Source organism: Corylus avellana, chromosome 2 (genome assembly GCF_965113065.1).
Source record: "Corylus avellana chromosome 2, dhCorAvel1.hap1.2, whole genome shotgun sequence".
NCBI lineage: Eukaryota > Viridiplantae > Streptophyta > Magnoliopsida > Fagales > Betulaceae > Corylus > Corylus avellana.
The window spans coordinates 20,823,863-20,848,823 of record NC_142491.1 but is presented as its reverse complement, the minus strand read 5'-3'; the positions used below and the strand labels follow the sequence as shown (position 1 = coordinate 20,848,823).

Here is a 24,961-nt window from a genome sequence, read left to right as displayed (position 1 = left end):
TGTAGTTTTGAAGCCCAAAACGGTGTAGTTTTGAAGCCCAAAACGGTGTAGTTTTGGAGTAAAAATGACGTAGTTTTGGTTGAGTCCAAAACGGCGTAGTTTTAGTTGAGGGTAAAATGGGTATAAAAAGTTAAAAGGGTCTAAAGTGAGAGAAAACGGAAGTTCAGGGGGTCTAAGTGAGAGTTTTGAAAATTCAGGGGGGGTTTGTCAAAATCGCTAGAAGTTCAGGGGGGCTTTCTGAAGTTTCCCCTAATAATAAAAAAAAAAAAACAAAAACAAAATCAAGGGTGGCTGAGCCACCCCCTGGCTGGCTGGTCTGGGGTTGGCCGGACCACCCCCTTGGCCATGGCGGTGGTCCGGCCACCCCCAAAAGGCCGAAAAAAAAACGGGGAGGAGGGGATCGTGGGGGTGGCCGGACCACCCCCAAGGGGCTGGGGGTGGTTTCGGCCACCCCATACAGCGGCCACCCACCCCCAGCCCCTTGGGGGTGGTCCGGCCACCCCCAAAGCACCCCGATCCCCTTTTTTTTTTTTTTTTTTTTTTTTTGGCCAAGGGGGTGGCCGAACCACCCCCTTGGCCATGGGGGTGGTTCGACCACCCCCAGAATGGCCAAGGGGTGGCTCCAGCTACCCCCAATTTCTTTTTCTCTTTTTTATTTTTTTTTTATTTTTTATTGTTTTTAAATTTATTTATTTATTTATTTTGCTTTTCTTTTTTTAAAAAAAAATGCCTAAAACGATGTCGTTTTGGGCTGGGTAGGTGTTATAGTTTTAGGACACAAAACAACGTAGTTTTGGAGGAGGGTAAAATATGTATAAAAAGTTAAATTGTTTGACTTTAATGTTAAAATGGTCCAAAGTGAGAGAAAACCAAAGTTCAAGAGACTTAAGTGAGAGTTTTGGAAATTTAGGAGGGGTTTGTCAAAATCGCTAGAAGTTCAGGGGGCCTTCTGAAGTTTTTTTTTTTTTTAAGCGTTAAACTCACTTTTATATCAAACAAACCCTTAAGATTCATCGTCCGTGGTTATAGGACCGGGTAGTAGTGTTCGAGGCTATTTGGGATCGCGTTTGAGAAATAAAGCATTTAAGTTAAAAAGAGTTTTTGGGTAAAATGTTTATTTTTAAGCTTTTATCAAAAATGCGTTTTGGTCATTTTTAGGCTTTTTTTATCCTTAAAAGCTGTTCTAAATTTTTTACCGAACGAATATATATATATTTTTTCAAAACGTACTTTTTTAATATTAAAAATATTTTTAAACTCTTCAAACACAATCCCAAATAAACTCTTCGTGTTGCAGAGAAAGTGATAAATTCAATTCCTTTTCATCTTTTTTTTATTATGGAGGACACAATTTGCGCAATTGGGTTTCTTTTTTTGTCTGTTTGGTAATAAATACACGTCCAAGGAACCGTTTTTGTAACACAACAGGGCTGCGCTGTGTAGTGTGCTCGCCAACTCACAAAACCCAGCTCATACTCACTGATTAGATGGATTCAAACGCGCGATTAACCTTTCCTTTTTGCAATATTTAATAATTTAGGGGTGTTATTAAGGAATTTGCTGATTAGTCCAGAGCAGAATATTCCCCCACCCATTGAGGGGCTGTTTGGACTGATTTGCCAATTACTATTCCTGTCATCTTCTCCATTATTGATGCACCCCTCACTCTGATGGGTTTCATTGATCCAAGTTTCTGAACGCCGGGTATTACGATTTTCTTTGTTTTTTGTTTTTTTGTTTTTGGTTAAAGCAAATTATTGAAGGGTGTGATGAACAAAAGAATGACATATAACTGAAAATCGACGAGGAAGCTGACGTGCTGGGCAAAGAGAGAGCCATAAGGGGCAGGTGTCTCTGTTGCAAAAGGCCAAGCTGTGTTTCCCTTGGCCTTCTCTCTTTACTTTTCTCTCCGGCGAATGAGATCATTTGCTTTTTTCTGTCTGCATTTCCTTGTCTGGGTATTAAAAAAAAACTCATCCGCGACCCATTAGACCAAACTTTTGACGCCAAGTGACTGCAGAGGCCCGTGCTTTTTTCTGCGTTCCACGATAGATTTCCTGAAGGTGATATAACCGCTGGCTTTGCTCGCATATTGGATTTGGACAATTCGGTTTGATTTGCTTCTTGTTTCTCTTGTGTTTGTTGCTTTGCTGTATCGAGTGTTAGTGAATCAGTGATCCATTGGTCTAATACCAATAACCACGATTCCCTGCCCTATAGGTGTTAACACTTGTGGGATCAGTTTTTGTTGAATTTGGTGAACTGGGTTAACATGAATCGATTTGAATGTTTGATCTGTGATCTGTTTTTCTCTCTTTCAGGTTGGTCTATAAGAGAGTGAGAGGATTACTATCAAATTTTGAGGAAATATGAACGGAGCCGTGCTTGTGGCTATTGTTGCTGCTATTGGTAACTTGTTACAAGGATGGGACAATGCGACTATCGCAGGTAATTTACTGTTTCAAACATGTTTTGAAGGCATGGAAATGCTTTTTGTAGTCTTTTTCGGTCATTAAAAGTTGATTCTTTAGATTGAAAAGTTGTCAGTTTGGTGCTTCAGAGATTTGTTTGGGATTGTTTTCTGTAATTAAATCTACTTTATGGGTAATCCATATCTTTCCTTGCTATTCCAAAAATTTCAACTTTTTCCTTATGAAACACATGAGATTTAGCTATTAAATCACATGCTTGAAAGGCTTTTTCTGTTTTTGCTGCAGGGTCTGTTTTGTACATAAAGAGGGAATTCAATTTAGAGAGTGAACCCACTATAGAAGGGCTAATTGTGGCGATGTCACTTATTGGAGCCACTTTGATTACAACATGCTCTGGAGCACTAGCAGACTGGCTAGGCCGCCGTCCTCTGATGATAATCTCATCTGTCCTTTATTTTATTAGTGGTCTTGTAATGCTGTGGTCTCCCAATGTTTATGTCCTATTATTTGCTAGGCTTTTAGATGGATTTGGAGTTGGTTTGGCTGTTACTCTAGTTCCAGTTTATATATCAGAGACAGCGCCACCTGAAATAAGGGGATCACTGAATACCCTCCCCCAGTTCACTGGTTCTGGGGGTATGTTTATGTCGTATTGCATGGTGTTTGGGATGTCGTTGACGAAAACACCGAGCTGGAGGTTGATGCTGGGGATCCTTTCTGTTCCTTCTCTTGTTTACTTTGTATTGGCAATATTATTCTTGCCAGAGTCTCCACGGTGGCTTGTTAGTAAAGGGCGGATGCTTGAGGCAAAGCAGGTTTTGCAGAGGCTGCGTGGCAGAGAAGATGTATCTGGTTAGTTGTTACTTTCTTTCTACATAAATTGTTGGTTGTTGCCTCAAATAAAAAAACTTGATTTTATTTACATGGAGAGTTGATTTTCGAATGGAGCCTTAATATTGATTTATGCAAAGTTATAGGCTTTTAGATTTTGCATCAAGGAACTTGATTAATTCTCTTCAGAACAACTGCACTGAAAATTTCTGATGGCTGATTAGCTACATAATGGAAAATAAATGATCCTTTTGGCTTACAAAATTCAAAAACCACAATTTTCTTTGTTACATCTTCTTTGACATTTCAGTTATTTTCTGGGTGATTACTTTTGAACTCCCTGTTGCTCGTATACATTAGATATGTTGAAAGTTCTGAGATCTGTTTGAGTGATACATTTCTCACTTTATGAAAAATATTGGAGTTGAATTGCCCAATGTTTCCTTTCCCGAGACTCTTGCACTCGAATCCTCCTTTGGTTTCAAGAGCATCATATTAATGCATACCACTATCTATTGTGTGAGTCAGTGCTTGTGCAGAGGTGGATGTGTGGATTAGAATTTTTATGCCATAAATTACAACAGAGATGGTGGCGACATATTGCTTTGAGAGAAAAGGAAAAAAGAACCATCTCCTTTTCAATTTACGACAAATTGGCCAATTTAATTTCAAGAACAATTATTCAATTGTTAATGGTTGTCTTGTTCTTCCTTGTGCATGTCATTTCTGTTTCATAACTTTCTCCTTGGTGTTACTGCTCCATTTGCATCTGCAATGATGTTTTGGATTTTTCTTATGCTTTTAGAAGAGTATATGTGGAAAATCCAATCACTGCCTTCTATTTGCTTCATTATATTGACTATTTGATAACTGATGATGCACTATTTGGATGTTTTGGATTCTCAAATGTTCAGGTGAGATGGCTTTACTGGTTGAGGGTCTTGGTGTTGGGGGTGAAACAACTTTCGAGGAGTACATAATTGGCCCAGGCAATGACCTCATGGATGAACATGATCTATCCGGTGAAAAGGATCTAATAAAGTTATATGCCCCTGAGGAGGGTCTCTCCTGGGTTGCCAGACCTGTCACTGGACAGAGTACTGTTGGCCTTGTTTCTCGGCATGGAAGCATGGCCAGTAAGAGTGGGCTCATAGATCCTCTTGTCACCCTCTTTGGCAGTGTTCATGAAAAATTCCCTGAAACCGGAAGCATGCGAAGCATGCTTTTTCCACACTTTGGCAGCATGTTCAGCGTGGGAGGAAATCAACCCAGACAGGAAGAGTGGGACGAGGAGAGTCTTGCCAGAGACGGTGAGGATTATGTATCTGATGCTGCTGCTGGCGATTCTGATGACAATTTGCAGAGTCCGTTGATCTCACGTCAGACAACAAGCATGGACAAGGACTTGGGGCCTCCTCCCCATGGCAGCCTTTCAAGCATGCAGCATGGCAGTATTGCACAAGGGAATGCTGGAGAACCAGTCGGTAGCATGGGGATTGGTGGCGGTTGGCAGCTGGCATGGAAATGGTCTGAAAGGGAAGGCAGCGATGGCAAGAAGGAAGGAGGGTTTAAAAGAATTTATTTGCACCAAGAGGGTGTACCTGGATCTCGGCGTGGGTCTCTAGTTTCTATTCCTGGGGGTGATGTCCCAGCAGATGGTGAGTTCATCCAGGCTGCTGCTTTGGTGAGTCAACCTGCTCTTTATTCTGCAGAGCTTATGAATCAGCAGCCAGTTGGACCAGCTATGGTTCACCCATCAGAAACAGCTGCCAAAGGACCAAGTTGGAGTGTTCTTTTTGAACCAGGAGTGAAACATGCGTTGGCTGTTGGGGTGGGAATTCAAATACTTCAGCAGGTAAACAAATAGTATCTACTGGTGAACTTCTACAGTTCTGGTAGTTTCTTCTGTAAAAACTTAGAACAATGACTTTCAGTTGGTCTTTGTGGTTAATGGCATGCAATATGAGCTGATGTGAATTAGGAACTATTACACATTTCTACTCATGCATGTTGACCAATTTTGAGCTTGGTATATATATAGGAATAATTCAGGGAAGGGTGGATTGCCTGACAAATTGAATCTTTTTGATAAATTAGAAAAATCGAATAAGGAACTGCCTTGTTCTCTTCTTTTCTAGATAAATTTGGATTTTTCAATTTTTAATACATTTCATGATTTATTTAAATATTTAGTATCATGAATTTTATAGGAGTTTTTGCGGTAGACTGACTTGTTGCTAGGGAAATGTATTACTTTCTGTTTCGTTGTTGCAGAATTTGGTGCTCATATTTTTGTTATATGTATGCAGTTCTCTGGCATAAATGGGGTTCTCTACTACACACCTCAAATTCTCGAGGAGGCAGGAGTTGGAGTTCTTCTTTCAAATATAGGCATTAGTTCAGCTTCTGCATCTCTGCTTATTAGTGCACTGACAACTTTGTTGATGCTTCCTTCTATAGCTGTTGCCATGAGGCTCATGGATATCTCTGGCAGGAGGTAATTTTATTCCTCTTTTTGTTCATAATCTTTGGTATCTTAGTTGAATGGACAAAAATTTCCATTGACATAATGCTTGTAGATTTTCTCTCGTTTCAAAATGTAAATCCCTAATGCTTTATTCCTTGTACACGGCAGTTGCATAATTGCTATCCCTATTGATTTGCTTCAGTTCTGAGGAAAACCCAAAGCATTCTCTCTTTCCACTTAAAGACATGTCTTATATATTAACTTACTACCGCAGTTTGGTGGCCTTTCGGGAACTCACACACGCGCACACATAAATTTGTGTTTGCATGAATTTCTTACTTGTGGCTCAAATTCCTTTGGAATGACATGGAAGATACCACTAAATGCTAATATCTCATTTCAACATAAAATCAATATATAAAATTCTGTTATTTGAGTTTGCTATGGAGTTTGTTAGTTTAATGCGAATTACTGTACATTTTCTATCAATTGCTTTTGTTGTTTCTTTTTTGGTTCATCTTAATGTTTGCTTCTTTGGTTTTCCCATTTCAGGAGCTTACTGCTCACCACAATACCTATCTTGATATTATCTCTCATAATCCTAGTCGTTGGAAGTCTTGTGGATATGGGGAAAGTTGTGAACGCGTCGATCTCGACTGTTAGTGTTGTGCTCTACTTCTGTACCTTTGTCATGGGGTTTGGGCCAGTCCCCAACATACTCTGCGCCGAGATCTTCCCCACTCGAGTTCGCGGCCTCTGCATTGCCATATGTGCCCTCACATTTTGGATAGGTGACATCATTGTCACCTACTCACTGCCAGTGATGCTCAAATCCATTGGCCTTGCTGGTGTTTTTGGGATGTATGCTGTCGTGTGCGTCATATCATGGGTGTTTGTTTACATGAAAGTCCCAGAAACCAAGGGCATGCCCCTTGAAGTGATTACCGAGTTCTTCTCAGTTGGTGCAAAGCAGGCTGCAGCCATTAAGAACAATTGACTTGGTCACTGATGGATAAAAAATTTTGACGAGTACTGTTGTCTTTCTGGTTTCATTTGGGTTCTCTTTTTTCTTTGGGCTATGGAAAGCTTGATTTTCTGTATAAAATGATCGTTCTTTTACTACTTAGTTTATAACTGATATGAATGCCTTAAAAGTTATTCTTTTGGTTTTTTTTCGCTCTGTTCAAAGTTGAGATTGTTGAATGCCTTCTTGTAATGCTAGGCTGATGGCAGAGGTGATGCCAGCTTGAGGAATGAGGATGATTTATGGGAAGTTCATTACAGTGTGAATTGCAATTTGCAATTCTTTCTTTTACATTTGGCATTTAGAGCAATATGGCGGGCCAGAGGAGAACCTTACCAAATTTGTAATGAGCCAATTTTTGCTTAGAAATTAGAATCCTATGCTTAGAAATTCATTTCTCACCTCGAATATGAGTTGAGAGTGAAGTGACGTTTCAGCGGATCTTGATATAAATGTAACATAAAACTACAAAACCCAAAAACTTTATATCCTTGTTTAGCCTTCCGGATGCTCAAGCAATAATGGTGTTAAATTTGGAAGAGCAAAGCAGAATTGTTTAAACAGGTGTTTGGACAGTTCATAATTTGTTTGGACAGGTCACAAGGGAATTATATAGAAAGTCTCATTCAATTGTTTGCCCTAATTGAGTTGTCGAAGTTCATTTGTCCGAAGATATATTCGGACAACCTAAAACCTGTTTGGGCGCGTGAAGTTTATTGATTTCTAAATATCTGATGTAGTTTAAGTACAATCTTAACTATGTATATAAAAGCTCTCTTAAACACTTTCTCATTGCAAGTCGGTTTTTTAGAATGAATTTTACTCATGCACCACGTTATGGGTTCAAGTCACAAAATAAGCAACCTATAAAATAGAGGTAATGCTTGACAAACAACACAGGGTTTTCACGGCACTGTTGGTGGGTTTTGGGGGAATGTGCTGCATCAGATACTTACATTGGCTGTCACAAAGACTGGGTGATGAGACCGGGCAACATCAGATACTCACTACCGATTGAAAAATTTTGGATGTGTAAATTACTCTTTTATCCTTCAGGCCAAAGCACCAAAAATAGCCTTAGAAACTTCTCCCCAATGTGAGGTGAAGTGAGGGTGTTATGATCATTCCACTCGGCTGGCTTATTGAATACCTCAGAGAATTCACGCATTTTCTGTTTTGTTGCAGACTTTTACAATAATCGATGTCTAACTCTTGTGCCATCGTCATTTTTCACCAACAATGCTGTGGAACCGTCTACAACCGGTGTCGTTTGACGTTTGCCAAACAAGGCCAGAGTAAGCTATACGGATTAATTGGCATAATTTAAGTATAATTTTAACCATTTTTATATAAGATACTAAACGATCGAAGCTCTCCCCCGATTGGGCTCTCCCCCGGTGGGAGCAAAGCTGTGGGTCCGAATAGTTGGTGGTTTCTTACGATTAACATTTGTATAAGGGTAGCCATCATTGCAGAGCATTTGAAGGAGAACCCACCTTACAAAAGTGTCTTTTCCGCAACCCCTTTTGCTTTCGTTACAAAATATTAGACTTAAGATATATGCGTACGCATGAAATCATACATCACCATGACACCATGTAGTGTAGCCATGCATGCCTAGAATGAGACTTTTCTATTTTGAGAGGCCTCATTAACTAACGGTAGGATCCACACGATTTAGCTGCCCACACCTGTTTGAGAGCTCTCGTTAAACTTTTCCTTGGGTGTGCGGTGTACCATTTTTTTTTTTTTTTAATTATTTTGTATTCTTTTTAAAATTATGAATAAGTTTAGCATAAAACAAAATAGGAAAACATGTTGGAATGACGAATTAAATTAAATATAATACAGAATTTATGTTTGGGTGAGAGTGATATTTGATGGAATCCAACCGTTACAAACAAAAGATAATGGGTGAAGTAAAAGAGAACACACCGATAAATTTTTTTTTTAATATTAAAAAATTAAAAAATAAAATAAAATGGCCTGACGTGCCGGCGTGCTTAGAATCACAGCCCAAAGATAATAGTTGACAGATGAAGTACAATAAATGCCTTTCCCAATCATATTATTGCCTAACAGAGTTTTTTTTTTTTTTTTTTTTTTGATATGTGTTTTTTTTTTTTTAATAATATGTAATATGTATATAAATTTTTAATAAAATTTATTTTAATTTTTTTTTACAATTAAAAAAGTATGCATTTTTCACATGTTTAAGGTACACATGTCATGGGCTTCAAAGATTTTTTTTTTTTTTTTTTTTTGAGCCTCTCTCTAGCCCCCTCCCCTCTCTGCTAGGGTTTCATCTCTAACAGCCGTCGGACCCCTCCGACCCTCCTCTCCTCTTTTGCCTCCCCCATCCCTTCTTATCACCCTCTTTCGCTTAGCAAGCTAACTTATTTACCTTATGCCCCTAGTTCTTTGGACGATTTTTTTCCTTTTCCCTCCTTTCCGCCTCTTCCCTCTCCTTTAGTCTCTAGTTGTTTTTGTTTCTTTTTGTATTTGCTTTTGTTGTTTTTTCTCCTTATTTAGGCACGTTTTGTGTGTGATGCTCTTAGGGTTTCACTCAAACTTCCCCCTCTATTTGAGTGTGCCGCCAATCTCCTCCACGTGCTCCGTCGCCCATCCTCCTTTGCTGGGCCTTTTCTCGCACCCCCACCACAATGAGCTTCCAACGTTCCTTCAGTTTTCGGTTACCGGCGAGCGCGCGATCGACTCTTCTTTCTGGCTGCTGTCATCCTCTTAGTGTACTTTTTATGTTGCTTATTTCCATGTAATTTTATCTGGCTTTCTTTTTTTTATTCTTTCTATTTTGTTTTGTTTCCCTGTAATCGTTTTTGTTTTTACTTGTAATAATGCTTGGTCCTCTCTCTCGATCTGCCTGCCCGATGCCCTTCGAGTTTGTTGCTTTGGTCCAGACCTTTGGGTTGTGGATGTGAATGTTATCCTAACTTTCGGGTTGAGGAGGATGAGCTTTAGCTTGAGGTTCTCTACTCTCAGTGTTGAAGAATAAAAGTTACTTGCATTGGTTTGAGTCTGTTTGGCGCAGATTTGCTGTTTAATTTGAAAATTAGTCATAGGTTAGCAGATTTTGTTTAAATCTAAAATATAATACGTTATTTTTTACGCTTGTAACCTCGTAGCTTCAGCTATGGTTGCTTCATAGCTTTTGCTATATATTATTTGAGCTTTATGCTCATTTATCAATTCATGAGTGTTGAAGCACATTCCTATCCGATTACTAGTAGTTTAGGTTTACCTAAACTCTAGAGATAATTATCTAATGTGTTCTGGTTACTAGTAGTTTAGATAGAGTCCTAACTCCTATGATATTTATCCATTGGATAATTATCTCTAGAGTTTGGATAGACCTAAACTACTAGTAACCAGAACACATTAGATAATTATCTCTAGAGTTTAGGTAAACCTAAACTACTAGTAATCGGATAGGAATGTGCTTCAACAATGAGACTAAACTTATTCATTAAAAAAAAAAAAAAAACAAGAGGGTACACATATCATTTTTATAGACTAAATTGAGGAAAACTGACTTTTCAACCTAAACATGAATAGCGAAAAAAAAATAATAATAATTAAATTGACTTGAAAAATATTGTATCCAAACATGCCTGTCCAAATAAATTTTGAGTAGATCAACTATTTAACCGAACGGCCATGTCCCAGTTAATTGCATCCAACACCAGAACTGTGTTCATATAATCACATTCAGAAGCATTCATCGTGTAGAGTGTGTAATGTTCAACAGAGAATCGTAAAACAGAAAACAAAACCGCATGAAAATGGAAACACAAACAAACATCTTCTAATGAAGCAACAACAGAAGAGTGTAAGAAACAGCCGATGGTCTTCATTTTTCACCAACTCCATTATCACAAAAACAAATATTTTTCATCAAATTTGCATCCAAAAATGAAAAATAACCATCATCATGAAACGAGCCTAGCACCCACCCTATCAAGCTTCTTCACAGCCTTCACGGCCTTCAAATTCCCCTCTTTCCAAAACGCCTCCACCATCTTCTCCCCAACCCACTCACCCTTCTCCTCACTCCCCACCACCGCCACCGCCGTCGGCCCTGCACCGCTTATCGTGCACCCGAATGCCCCGGCCTCGATCGCCGCCTTCTTCACCGCCTCCATGCCCGGAATCAGAGGCGCACGTCTCGGCTCCACGATCTTATCCGAGGACAACGCCTTGCCCAACCCCACAAGGTCCCCCTGCAACACCGACGCCACCAGCGCCCCGGCCTGACTACAATTCCACACATGGTGCGCCATTCCAATCTCTCTAGGCAATGCGGCGCGCATCTTCTTCGTGGGTGCCTCGAAGTCCGGGCTCACGAGGACAAAGAAGAGGTCTTTCTCGGCGGGGAAGTTGAGCCTCATGAGCTCCAAGGGCTCGTAGTTTCGAATCAGAATGAAACCCCCCATGATCGCCGGTGCTACATTGTCAGCGTGGTAACCGGAGACTCTCTCCTCCGATTTCAACCCGGCAAGGACGAGCTCCTCCGGCCTCAGCCTCCCGCCGAATATCTCGTTCACGGCGACGGCGGCTGCCGCGGCGCTGGCGGCGCTAGATCCGAGGCCGCTCCCTAAGGGGAGGCCCTTGTGGAGAGAGAGGGAGAGACCGACCGACCGGATGCCGAGCATCTTCATGACCTCGATGGCGGCGATGCCGGCGCAGTTCCAGTTGGGGTTCTTGCTGAGCTTGCCAGAGGCATCGCCGGTGATGTGGGCGATGGAGATCTGGCCCGGGTGGACGTTGGGGTCAACGGAGAGCGACACGAAGTCGCCGAGGCCGTCAACGGCGCAGCCCAGGAAGTCGAAGCCCGGGCCGAGGTTGGCCACGGTGGCCGGCGCAAAGGCCTTGACGGAGGTCAGTACGGGTTCGGGTTCGGAGACTAGGGTTCTGATCGGGACAGAGAGGTTGCAGCGCAAAGACTGGGGTTTGGGTGTGGAGGAGAAAGTGGTGGTGGGTCGCACGCAGATGGGCTTTACCGGAGCTTGGTAGCAAATGGCCATTGCTCGCGTCTCACACAGAGAGAGAGAGAGAGAGAGAGAGAGAGGGGCTTATGTTAGGGTTTAACAGGCAGATAGCGAGACAGAGAGAGAGAGAGGATTGAAATGGGAGCTACAGGGATGATCACCATGGGCCGAGTTTTATTATTCTAATCTCATAAATTTCAGTAAATTTTCTCTTAATTAATTTTTTTTTTTTTTTTTTTTTTTTATATTTACATTATCAAAATTTTATTATATCAATAAAGACTATCAAGTAATATTATATACCGGACAAATATTCAAATTCAAATCATATTATTTGGTATGTAAAGATTGGTTTTTTTTTTTTTCAATTGAAAAACCACTTCACATAGGCCTTTGAGGAAAGCGAGTGATAAATAGCATATTATATCGTGACGCATCAATTTGGAACTAAATTTTTTGAAATGCTTGGAAAAACCTAGCATTTCTCCATTTATCTCACTTCTTGTTTATATAACACTGCTAATCAACCCTTATGAAGAAATAAATTAATTGACACTACCATATTAACAAAGTATCATCAAATTGGGATAGAGGCATGGGGTATAGCATTTCTCCTCAGGCATAAACATGTAATTTGGAAGAGAAGTTAAAAGACACAATAAAATTACAAGGACTGGTCAGTATGTAACATGCCCTTTCAAGTATTACAAGAGAGAATATCATCATGTATATTTCCACTGAATAATGCCTTTTTGTATAGACAATCTATATATCAGTTGAGACACCTACAACAAAACCAAGCCAACAGATCTCTACAAGTACCCTTAATTCGTGAGAAATTAGTATGACACAATGAATTAAGACACGAGAATATTCTCCAGAAGAGCTCTAACCAGAAGCCTCCGCTATCTTGGTTCTTGGTTCTGGGGCTCATCGGCAAAGGAGAAGAAGCTCGTCGACATTAGCAGTTTTGTTTTTGGGAGACAAGTGGCTTGGTAACATTTTAGCCATATATAATGTCCTTTTTTACACAAGAAAATGAGAGGAAATAGGAGGCTTCCCAATTGGAGGGGAGCCGCTCTCCTCTATTTCAAGGCTCCTAGTCCTAGGCGTATCCTTTGGTTCACCTTCATCACCATAACCATTCAATGACAAATTCCTACGTTTTCTTTTCGAATATTTCTTCCACGCGTCTTCCTTCTTGTCTGCAAATGACAAGAATGTTGATATGCGGGCGGAACGTGAGCTGCCAGTAGCGGCGGTACAAGGATTGAGTTGCTCTTCAGGCTCTTCAGGGGAGTGCCGGATGTACTGGTTTATCATCATACAAAAGTGTGCTAAGAGAGCAAGAAAGCATGCTATGCCACAGATGAGAAATAGGCCCCAGAAGCTTTGTAACTGAAGCTGGTCAGATACTAGATCCGTTGCCTGGGGATCGCAAACTTTTCTTGCCAGCCACTTGTCATGGATCTTCTGAAGCTCGCCATTTTCAGATAGAGTGAGCAGGGCAGTAGACATGTCTAGTGCTAAAGGAGAGTCTCTTGGAAATGCCTTCAAAAGAAAGAAAAAAAAATGCAGGCGACAATAATCAGAAAAATTATAATAAGGTTGCTTAGTGCTCTATTTCAACTGTATTATACAGTAACAACACTGAGGGTGAGGAAATACATTGTCAGTAACAACACTTAGTGCTCTATCTCAGTTGTTCTAAAAACAACTAAAAGACCCAATTTTCTGTTGAAACTATTGTACGTAAGCACGACCTTGGAACGTTTTTGGTTTAAAGTTCTTCTAGAAGCCATTCTTCTTTCTTGTCTTTCAAATAAGCCCCAAGGGAATGATATTAGACACTAAACAATAGCTTGATCTCCACCACTTCAGGTTGGCTACCCATTACTGCAGCCTAAACAAATTTACCTTTTATTAAGGCTCTTTTTTTTGTTTGGCTTCCCACATCTGTCTAATAACTTAAAAGGGCTATTATGGTTCTATCCTCCTTTATTAACATCGTGCATCAATTACTCTTACATATATTTTTGGATTTACTTTTACTTTCTAGTGTTTTGTGTGCATTGAAATTCACTTCTGACATAAAGAACTTCCATAAACATCAACCTGCAAGCATTTAGAATTCAGCTACATTTTCCTCAAGATTCTATTCAAAGGCAAGTGGTTTTGAAAGATCACAAACCAATTAAAAAAAAAGTATTTAACTAATTCCATGTTGATATACTCACAAATCCCCAACCGCTTTTGGTGAATTCTTGGCCTCTAACCGAGAACATGCAGTGGTCTGCCTGGAAGAGCTCTATATATGGCCGTTCATCAACCACAGCAGCAACAGTTTTGTTCTTGAGGGCAGCAGCATATTCTTGTGGTGAGCCAAGGGCAACAAGTCTAGACCTTGGGATGCTGAGCTCATCCATCAAATAGTTTTCAGCAAAAGATCCTACTTGGAATCCTATACGTGCATTGCTACTCACCAAGGTATCGATTCCAGTGATGGGGGAGGAAAGCTGTTGCACTGTGAGGAGTGATGTCAGGCTTGCAGTATAGCTTGAGTTGATAATAAGAACAACAAAAAGCCAGATGATAAGCACAATGCGACCAAGTGTGCTTAGTGTATTTTCTCCTGAAAATTCCAAGAAATCAACGGTTGGCATTATTGAATAAGCTACTATTAAGGTCCTGGAATGTCAAAGTGGAAAGACTTAGATTCATCCAAAAAAAAATCGAAAGACTTACTATGTGCAAAAAACATAGTAGAGAAGCTAAACCTGCGAAGACAAGGAAAATAAAGGCAAATTAGAAATTAGAGAAACAACAATGAGAAAGTTACAAGCCGAACAGAAATTGATGCAAAAAAGTTGACTTTGATTTTGAACAGGATGATTGCTCCAATAAAAAGAAGTAAACACTCTTACGAATGCCTCTAATTTGTAGGGACATCATAATCATGAACCAAGAAAAAGAAGAGCAGGGGTACTAGAATTAGGAGGTAAAGGGTTGTGGATGATACAACTCTGCAAGAGTAAGAGACATGTTGATATATATACACACACACACATACAATGTACCAAGTGCTCACCATAGAAGTGTGACTAATTGTTTCCTACGAGGACCTCGGAACTCATCATTTGTTCTATGTTCAAGAATCCACACAACAGTTCCAATAATAAGGAAAAATGCTGCTGTGACACCCCACATCAATGGAGTAAATGGTCGGAAGAATGTCCAAGCTCTTGAATTTTGCTTCATGACTGGAACCACCACAACAAGTCCTGACTCAATATATGGCTGAGTAAAATCCACACTCTTTGTTCTGTTTGTGACAATTGCAATGTCGCCTACAGCAGCATCAAAAACCTGCAAAACAAAGTCAGAGTATCAGTTGGATCAATACACTTAGCCTTTTATCTGTAAGAAAAAAATTGTATTTTCTCATTAAGTTGTACCCACATTCACTGTGATCATATGTACAAGCTCGGCATAGCTTGGATTCTGATGGCCATCTCCAAACAGAATGAACCTATATGGAACTGCATAAGGAAGCAATTTTATGGCTGCAACAAATACATCTATGCAATATCCTTGGACTTCATCAGTACCATTTACTCGTGACTGTGAGACAAAGTCCCGGTAACTAACTCGGTTTGGAACTCCAATTCTCAATTGTCTTCCGTTGTTTGGAAAAACCCACCCACGAGGCTTCTCTGTTTTTCCTCCAGGCCATACCACACTGTTTAAATGCTGGCTTGAACTTGAACGGTTTGGCGGTCTTGTGTAAAGTGTCTCCGGGGTCACAACAGATAGGCCAGAATAATTAGACCAATATCCGATCTGACTATAACCAGCTTCAATTACGTTAAGAATGTCATATGAAGGATGGAAAGGAGATCTGTCAGGATTAAATTGAATAGGTCCGGTCAAACCGGTTGTATTGGTCCGCAATATGTTGTTAAGCAACTGTTTCCCCCCATCAAAAATGCTCAAGGCACCAATATTCAGAGACCCTCCCGCCATATGACTTAGGCGTGTATCATTGGAGAATGATATGGTACCTCCCTGATCAAAAAACAACTTTACTGCACGAGTAATCATCCAAACAGTATCATAGGCATATAAACCATAAGGGTTCAATCCGATAGAACCATTACTCAGCTTGTGCCACCGTGAAATAAAAGCCTTTTTCCTGTCTGAATCGGGTGTGTGTGGACGAAGTGTCAGAGCTCCTTGTATAGAGTTTGAAGTTTTTGAAGGAAGTGGTGAATTTGAATCTAAAACAGTGGATAGCCAAGTGGTAGCCATCCAAACATACCCGTTCTCCATCATCCCAAGCTTCTTTGCCTCATCAAAAACCAAGAGACCTGTTTTGGAGAAGGTATGCAGAACAATTACTCTAGCTTCCACCATTTGAACCTTCGCTAGTTGATCCTTGACATCACTTTGCGTTGCAGTGGGATCAGGTGGAAGCACTGCTTTATAAGAAATTTTGCAGCGTTTTTCTGAGAGTTTATCACCTAAAGCAGTAATACCATTTCGGCTCTGTTCATCATCACTATAAACTGCAACAACCTCTCCCCAACCATAATGACTAACCATATCTGCAATTGCAGCCATCTGGAATTGATCGTTGGGTGCTGTTTGAACAAAGTAAGGGTATTGCAGAGGTGTTAGGGTAGGGTCCAGCGCCGTGAATGACAAGAATGGGACATGGAGTTCATTGGCAAGATGTGAGAGTACATGGGCCATTACAGCATTTTGTGGACCAATTATAGCTATGGATTCATTCTCCAAGTACCTTAATGCTGTGATCAATGAAAAAATATGAATCATGAATATAGTTATTCAACCCAAGAATACATTCTACAGAAAAGAGGAAAAAAAAACTAAACTAAACTAAGTAAACCACCCAGAAAAGAAAGAAATAGACCAAATTAAAAAGAAGAGAGACAGCTAAAATAAGAACAGGCAAGAAGTATTTACGAAAAGGTTAAAAAAAAGTTTACCCCCCAGGATGCCAAGAAATCCACTGAAATTGGAATCATGCATAAATATCGACAATTTACTTCCACCAAGAATGCTCGGATCGGAATTTACATCATCCTCAGCAGCCCTCATGGCAATCTTTGCGACCTTCCCATTGATAGTGCTAAATGTGAAAATAGCTCCAACATTCACAACATCAGGTCTTAAAGCCCCAACTGAGAATGCTCCGATACAAAGAGCGAAAATTGACACGTGCCATACCAGATTCATGGTGATACTTGATTATGATCCTCACCACTCGCCGTCCTATATCAAACAGAACCCACATGCAAATGAAAAAAGGGAAATACTCAACAAAACTATCAAAACATACTGAATATCTCCCACATTCACATCATAATGAATGAACTTACAACTGGGATAGTAGCACCTCTAAATTATTATTTTTTTTTAAAAAAAAAAAAAAAAAAAAAAAGAGACCACCACCTTAGCATCAATGTCCAAGGCAAGCAGTAAGATTAACATACTCAAAGCATAAAGAAGCTTAAAAGCACTAGGGAAGCTTAAAAGCACTAGGAAATCCAGTTTGCCAAGAAAGTGTTAGAAAAGAAAAGAAAAGAAAAATTCTATTCCAAGGCCTGAAAGACAGGACCAAAGGAAATTAAACAAGTGAATTACGATTTGAACTATTTAATATCCAAAAGCAACAGGCAGAAATCTGTCTAACTAAAGCAGCAAATTGAACATAAGAAATAACATCATATGCTTAGGGCAAGAAAAAGTGAAATTTCAGGTGATTGCAAAAAATCACAAGGAATACATACTGACCTCAAACTGAAAGAGTGAACATTAGAAAGGAAGGAATCACAGGTAGACCTGCGAGGCAAACCACCGCACAATCTAAAAAGAAGGGAAGATACAACATCAGTGCAAAGAACAAGTGCTAGAAAGACTGAAAGGAAAGAGAAGTAGATATTTAGAAAAACAAAAGGAGAACACACAGGCACCAATGTCCGCGGCCAACTAGTAAGCTTAACAAACTCAAAGCACAAAGAAATTAAAAGCATTAGGAAATCCAATTTGCCAAGGAAGTCTTGAAAAGGAAACCCATTCTAAATTCTGACAGGCAAGACCAAAGGCAATCAATTAAACAATTGAATTACGATTTGAACTACTTTAAATCCAACAGCAACAGGCAGACAACAAAAAGAAACAAATATGTCTTATTAAAGCAGCAACGTTTAAATATAAAAAATACCCAACAGCGCAAGAAAAAGTGGAATTTTATTAGGTTCAAAGGAATAAATACTCATCTCAAACTGAAAGAGAGAACATTAGAAAGGAATCACAGGTAGATATGATAGGCAAAGCATCTTCTAAAAAGAAGGGAAGATACATTAGAGCAAAGAACAAGTGCTAGAAAGACTGAACAGTATAAAGATATAGAAAATAAATCAAAAGGAGAACACTCACAAGAGAAAAGGGAGGGAACGAAACCGCTTCGCTCAGCAAGGGGCAATTTCCATTCTTTAATTATGGCAAGAATACTTCAAGAAGGAGAAAGAAAAACAACTGGGTTGCTGAATACTTCCTTTTTGCATCACTAAACCTATCTAGTATCTAACAATGACATGGTTGAAGTCTTAGAGATAATGGGAGACAATGACAACAGAAGCCCGGTGCCTCCGTAAGAAGGGGTAGCGTATTGTCTTGACATGGTAAGAAAACAAAGGACCAGCGATGCAGATGCTAAATCTTGTGTTTTTTTTTTTTTTGGGTTCTAGTTAGTTGCTCCGTGGATGATGAGGGCATTGAATTCGATGGTTGGTACATGTCCCTCTGATTGGTTGGACCATTTTCCATGGTAGGGTTGAGTGAACAGTTGAAGACAGTGTTTCCTTGAGTTGGTACCTTTTTTTTTTGTTTGCCCAAAAAGGACAAAAGGCCTTTGAGCTTTGCAGCAAATGTTTCTCATCCCCTGTTCTTTTCCTTTCCCATCGCTATAAAAGTCAAAAGAAAAATGGGGGTTCTCCAAATATCTTTTCCAGTTAAGGAATTTTGAAAGTATAGTACTGCAATCCCGGCTCCGGCTGGGGACCTTAGTGGATTGGTTGAATGAAATGGACGGGAAAAAACTGCCCACCATCTTGAAACGTGAGATAAAGCAAAAATTGTTGAGAATGTTTTGTCCTGTCTAAAACATCATCATAATTCTGCCCAAGAAGTGGGTTTGGTGGTGGAGACAAGCACCAAAGTTCAAATTCTAATCAAAATTCATCTTGCCACTTCCCAAAAAAAAAAAAAAAAAAAAAATTCTTGCCATTTGATGTTGGGTAGGGCTGGCAAGTAGCCAATGTAAAAAACAAAAAAAATTGCACACCTTCTCCTACTTGGTGTCACGTAAGGACCACATAGATTTAGTGATTACAATCATTGACCACTATAGGGTGCGTTTGATAAAGGGTTTTGGTTCGACACTGTAACAAAAATTGATTGATGTTAAAAAAAAAAAAAAAAAAAAAAGGTAAGAATGTTTGGCATGAAGAAGAAAAAAAAATTGTTTCGTAGTATTTTTTTTTATTTAAATAGTAATAAAAAGTAATTGATATGATGTAAAAAATAAAAAAATATTAAAAATATTAAAAAAACAAATTAAGATAAATAGTATTGAACCAAAATCATTTATCAAACACACCTATATAAAATATTTGGGTGACCTGCCACTCCAATAGCTTATCGTTGCAACCATTTGGAATAGAGATTGTTGACCACTCACAAGGATTAACCATTTGTGTATGTTTTGAACAACGTCAGCATGACTCTTTGATATTGCTATTGGAGTGGTTGCAACCATTTGGAATAGAGATAGTTTTTTTTTTTTTTGGTAAGATGGAATAGAGATAGTTGACCAGTCACAAGGATTAACCATTTGTGTATGTTTTGAACCAACGTCAGCATGACTCTTTGATATTGATATTTTATTCTCAATATCCAGAAAGATCTGAGGATTTGACCACGAATGATGAGACCGTTAGATTATAAATTGATTAAATTGGTATTTTTCTTCCATCAAATCAATCGTTTTGAGAGGATAAGTTTGATTAAGTCGTTAGAGCGGTGGTCTTTGAGTCATGAGTGGTTTTACACGGAGAACTAGCTTGCAGGCAGCCACAAATCTTGACAAGTGGGGTATTATTTTAAATTTTCAGATGGTCCAATAAAGTTTCGGCTCTGAATTTCGTACGCATATTAACTGCAAGTGGGTCGAACGAATCTCCACCTGTTGGGATTATGCTGCGTGATCTTTCAACATGTCCCATTATTCCAAGTAGAAACATCATTGCTTTGCTTCGTACTGATCCATCTTCTTTGTGCTGCTTTCTTTTCGCAAGGCTTGTGGCATATGTAACAAAAGGGAAAATATTGTTCCATATTTGGCTTTGCTGGATTGTGTTGGGGAGATCAGAAGAGAATGAGCAAATGAGCTTTTTGTAATTTAAAAGAAAAAATAAATAAATAAAAAATTGATATTCCTAATCTTTTTAGTGTTGAACATTTTCAGATCTTTATGGGTTTGTTACATGATATACAGGGACTTGGTTTTGGTGTCTTATTTATGAAGCGTCAGATATGAAGTTTGATTTTTCTTGATTGCAAACGATTTTTTTGGGCCACGCTTGTGAGCAAAAGTTAGAGTTTTATTCGATTCGTATAAAGAGTGCGTTTTGCACAGTGTCTTGAGAATCTAGTCAAGGGTGAAGCCCGAGATACCGGGTTATAAAAAAAGATGGTAGTTATTGGCGTGTGAGAAATTGACAATTGCAAGAAGCTTAGCTTCGTACAAAATCCTCATCCCAGTTGAGACTAGTAGAAACCCAGAAGAGCTGATGATGCAGAGCACCCCTGGTATCATGAACAATTAACACTGATTTCCAGCTTTCTTGGCTCAAGATCTGAATGATCAGTTTTAGCAGCTTCAAGAAGCCGCCCAGTATGGTGAACTACATTAATGGCAGCCAATGTACCAGCTGTGTTAGAAATTCCCATCAGAATTCCTGAATATCTCGGCTCAATATCCATGGCCCTGTTTGCCAATGGCCCTGGACTGGTATTATAGCAAGGCCGGTATTATAGCACTTTTTTTATAAATATGTGTTTGATTGGTTTTAGTGAAAATGTTTTGTGGGGGAAAGTGAAAAAAATATATTTTATATGGAAAAATATAAAAATTTGTTTTGTAGTGATTTTTTTATTTAAATAATAATAAAAAAAAATGATTGATGTGGTATAAAAAATAGAGATGTTAGGATTAATTTTGAGGTCAAAAGATTTTATTTTTGGATTGAGGAAGGGCTTGGTATAGTACCAGCCCAGGGCCACTAGCATACAGGGCCCATGTGATTCACTGCAAACCCAGCTCTTCCTAGTCCAGAGAATTAACTAAGGGCCACAAAAGAGCAAAAGGCAGCCCCAGCAGAAGTTGGGAAAATGGGAAATGCCAGCAACAAAAGAGAAGCAACTACAAATCCTATGGTGTTTAGGAGATCCTCTTGGTGATGATCAAGTGGTCAGCAATAACCCCAACAATATTTGAGAATACAACCATGTTAATTGTTAATGTTAGTATTTTTGTTGGCTAAATTCGGTGACCAAAATGTAAATATCTCAGTATTGAAGTTCCAAGAGTCATCTCCATGTTGGACCGTCCAAACGAGAAGCAAGGCCGTCCGAACGGGAAGCAAGGCCGTTCGGATGAGAAGAGGTTCCATCCAAACGTGAAGAGGTTCATCGCAAGCTGTCCGAACCTGCATTCCAGAGAATTTCGTCTGCATGCTGTCCGGACGCGCCGCACAAAAGAACTAGGTTTTAGTATGTTTTACCTTGTTCCGTCCGGACGGGGTATAGGCCCGTCCAGAAACCCCATACTTTTTAAGTTCAAGACGTGTATTTTTGTGAGCTGGCAACTAGGGTTTAAAGGGCTAATATATATTTATCTTTATAAAACTACAGAGATACGAATTCAGCCTTAGAGTTCGTGAGAGGTTGAGCTAAGAGAGGTTTTATGTATGTGAGCTAGAAAACGTACGTTTCTCACTTAGAGTGATTGTTATTGTGAAGTTGTATCCTATAAACAACAGTTGAGAAGTCTATCTAAAGCGTCCGATAAAGGAGAATCACGTGAAGAAGATTGTGAGATAGGAGACAAGTTGGAGACTTATCGATCTTACAGAGCCAAAGACTTACAAAGGAGTGTAAGTGTTCCCGTGTCTGTAATCTCTGGGATATTTTTTTATGGTGATTTTATGGGTTTAGCTGCCCCGGATAGGCTTTTCTTTTAAAACGATTTCTAAAAGGTTTTCAATTCGTCACCAAAATATTTGTGTTTGCTTAATTTACTGCTTTACATATTATAGTGATTGATTGCATATTTTTACTTCCGCATGTATTGGTTAAACACTCAAATTATTCATATTTGAGTGTGTATTGGAGTGTTATTAGTTTTTCAGTTAAGAAAAGGTATGATCTTATAGAAGCCCATTTCCTCAAGGCTAAGGTGGATTCCCTTTTCAAAATATGTTGGCAGCTAATTCATCAATACATATAAAGCATAAAATTAACGTGGAAATAAAAGAAATATCCAGGTCAGAAGAAGATAGCAAGGCACTATCAACATGCAAACCATGTTCAAAATGTTGATCAAAAGAATGTGACAGGCTATTAAAATTTGTAACTATACATATAATACATACATAGGTAGCAAAACTTAACAGGCCAGGTACCATTTGATGTGACTGACTTGGAAAGTTTTCACCATTAGAATGCTTCGTAGTTAGATTAAAAGAATGGATATAAGCTGCATGTTGTCAGAAATTCTTTCAATCGAAGAAAATAACAGAGAAGAGTTTTTTTTTTTTTTTTTTTTGACAAATATGTACATATGGCAGGCATGGCAAAGAACTTCAAAGAGGGTTGTAGTGAAAGCTGCAAACATATAAGAAAGAATGGTGTCAAACATATTGGTCATCATTGGTTTCTAATTTAACAAACATGATAAGTCCGAAAATCCGCCAAGCTAGCTACTCCCACGTGATTCTCATGTAAAGACGAAGACAAGAAAGACTCAGAAGTCTGTTGAAGTAAGCCGGCGAAAAATACTTATGATGTCTAAGTCAATAAGACTCTTAGAGGAAAGGGCCCTTCGGGTTAAGGAGCTATGTATGTTTTGTAGATATGTGAAGTGCCTATTGGTGAAAGCTGCATGTTGTCAGAAATTCTTTCAATCGAAGAAAATAACAGAGAAGAGTTTTTTTTTTTTTTGGTTTTTGACAAATATGTACATATGGCAGGCATGGCAAAGAACTTCAAAGAGGGATGTAGTGAAAGATGCAAACATATAAGAAAGAATGGTGTCGAACATATTGGTCATCATTGGTTTCTAATTTGACAAACATGATAAGTCCGAAATCCGCTGAGCTACTCCCGCATGTGATACTCATGTAAAGACGAAGACAAGAAAGGCTCAGAAGTCTGTTGAGGTAAGTCGGCAAAAGATACTTATGATGTCTAAGTCAATAAGACTCTTGGAGGAAAGGGCCCTTCGGGTTAAGGAGCTATGTATGTTTTGTAGATATGTGAAGTGCGTATTGGTCAGGGATTTACCCTTCCCTCTTATACCTCTGGTTACCTATCTTAACAAATGGGTGCCAGCGTACTTTCCTGCCATGTGCTGTCTCGTGGTCGAATTACTTGTAAGAGTTATTCAAGGGTTAGCTTACTAGCTCGACAAGGAATAGGATCCTCTCCATTTCAAAATCTCTTCATTTTCTTCATTTAGTGCATTTTGAAGGGTATTACATTTAATGCACTACCATTATTAAAATTTTTGGACAACACTACCCTTCAAAATGCACTAAATGAAGGAAATAGATAGATTTTGAAATAGAGAGGATCTTTTTTCCTCGACAAGGGAGTGCCTCTATTTCCTCTCCTTATTGCGGGTCAGGAACATTAAATGCCTATACATGCTTCTTCAAGGGAGGAGGGAGTAGGATCAGGATCCCCTCCCATTACAAGGAAGCCACTCCCAAGGCCATTGGGGGTGGATCTACCGAAGCCACCCCTAGACTCACCTGAAGTGGCCGGCCACCTCACCCTAGGTTTTTTTATTTTATTTTTTATTTGATTTTTATTTTTATTTTCTTTTTAAAAATTAATTAGTATTTTATTATTTAATTTAAGTGGGACACGCGGCATTGTATAAGTCGTTGGATAAAACTAAATGGCCAAAATTAAAAATTGAAGAATCTCCAATCCTCCCCATAATTGGGGAATATGATCATCTCCAGCCCAAAATGGACTAGACAATATCCAGTTCATGACTAAGATTTCTAAGAAGAAATCCTAAAACTATAAATAGGACACATATCCACTAACCAAAAATAATAATAAAATATTATTTTAGATTTAAATAAAAATAAAAAACAAAATTATAAAATATTAAGGAGTTGTTGGCGACCCCATTGGGGGTGGCCGAACCACCCCTAAGGGCCATGGGTTGGCTTCGGCCACCCCAAACCGGCCTTCTAGGGTGGCCGAACCACCCTAAGGGCCAAATCTTAAAAAAAATAAAATAAAATAAAAAATAAAAAATAAAATTGTTTGGCTCTTGGGGGTGGCCTAACCACCCCCATGGCCCTTGGAGGTGGTCCAGCCACCCCCAAGGGCCAAACATAATTTTTTTTTTTTTTTAGATTTAGCCCTTGGGGGTGGCCGGACCACCTAAAATATTAACGGCCGGCCTAGAGTGGTTGAAGCTACCTCATGGCCCTTAGGGGTGGTTCAGACACCCCCAATGGGGTGGCAACCACCCCTTAATATTTTATAATTTTATTTTTTATTTTTATTTAAATCTAAAATAATATTTTATTATTATTTTTAGTTAGTGGACATATGTTTTATTTATGATTTTAAGATTTTTTTTTTAAAAAAAAAATTTAACTATAAACTAAATATGCTAGACTGGAGAAGATCATATTTCCATAATGGGAGGGAAGTGACGCGGACATTTAATGATCCACATACTCTCTTGGCATTTGTATACACTCCCTTGATGTTAGGAGTGAGATGTACATTTAATGTTGTGGACTCCTAGAGATTCTGCATTGTGATGGTTACTTTTCTCAGTTTCCTAGTAGTGTGCCCTACAGATACT

The 24,961-nt window shown here is 39.1% G+C and overlaps 3 protein-coding genes and 1 pseudogene across 6 annotated transcripts; 1 reads left to right on the top strand and 3 right to left on the bottom strand.

The window, feature by feature from the left end:
* Window positions 1-1,460: 1,460 nt before the first annotated feature.
* On the top strand, window positions 1,461-6,903 carry LOC132187851 (monosaccharide-sensing protein 2). 3 transcript variants are annotated; one of them, XM_059602291.2, is made up of 6 exons: window positions 1,461-1,704; window positions 2,322-2,448; window positions 2,718-3,284; window positions 4,178-5,118; window positions 5,573-5,760; window positions 6,283-6,903. In XM_059602291.2, exons 2-6 carry the CDS (start codon window positions 2,370-2,372, stop codon window positions 6,725-6,727), a joined length of 2,220 nt encoding a protein of 739 aa, XP_059458274.1. In that variant the 5' UTR covers window positions 1,461-1,704; window positions 2,322-2,369; the 3' UTR covers window positions 6,728-6,903. The 3 variants fall into 3 exon arrangements, with proteins under 3 accessions (XP_059458274.1, XP_059458270.1, XP_059458278.1); XM_059602287.2 differs by lacking the exon at window positions 1,461-1,704 and adding an exon at window positions 1,711-2,063; XM_059602295.2 differs by lacking the exon at window positions 1,461-1,704 and adding an exon at window positions 2,105-2,220.
* Window positions 6,904-10,602: 3,699 nt separating this feature from the next.
* Window positions 10,603-11,919, bottom strand: HSK (homoserine kinase). Its single transcript, XM_059573030.2, has one exon. The coding sequence runs from the start codon at window positions 11,794-11,796 to the stop codon at window positions 10,702-10,704; it is 1,095 nt and encodes a 364-aa protein (XP_059429013.1). The 5' UTR covers window positions 11,797-11,919; the 3' UTR covers window positions 10,603-10,701.
* Window positions 11,920-12,469: 550 nt separating this feature from the next.
* LOC132182213 (glutamate receptor 3.2) lies at window positions 12,470-18,504 on the bottom strand. 2 transcript variants are annotated; one of them, XM_059595413.2, is made up of 9 exons: window positions 18,223-18,503; window positions 17,578-17,649; window positions 17,011-17,055; window positions 16,770-16,912; window positions 15,220-16,568; window positions 14,849-15,126; window positions 14,506-14,537; window positions 13,998-14,392; window positions 12,470-13,311 (listed from the first exon to the last, which is right to left on the bottom strand). In XM_059595413.2, exons 4-9 carry the CDS (start codon window positions 16,879-16,881, stop codon window positions 12,787-12,789), a joined length of 2,691 nt encoding a protein of 896 aa, XP_059451396.2. In that variant the 5' UTR covers window positions 16,882-16,912; window positions 17,011-17,055; window positions 17,578-17,649; window positions 18,223-18,503; the 3' UTR covers window positions 12,470-12,786. The 2 variants fall into 2 exon arrangements, with proteins under 2 accessions (XP_059451396.2, XP_059451388.2); XM_059595405.2 differs by having other exon boundaries at window positions 16,770-17,055; window positions 18,223-18,504.
* A 2,020-nt stretch (window positions 18,505-20,524) lies between these two features.
* LOC148587461 (putative anion transporter 6) lies at window positions 20,525-22,360 on the bottom strand (annotated as a pseudogene).
* Window positions 22,361-24,961: the final 2,601 nt, after the last annotated feature.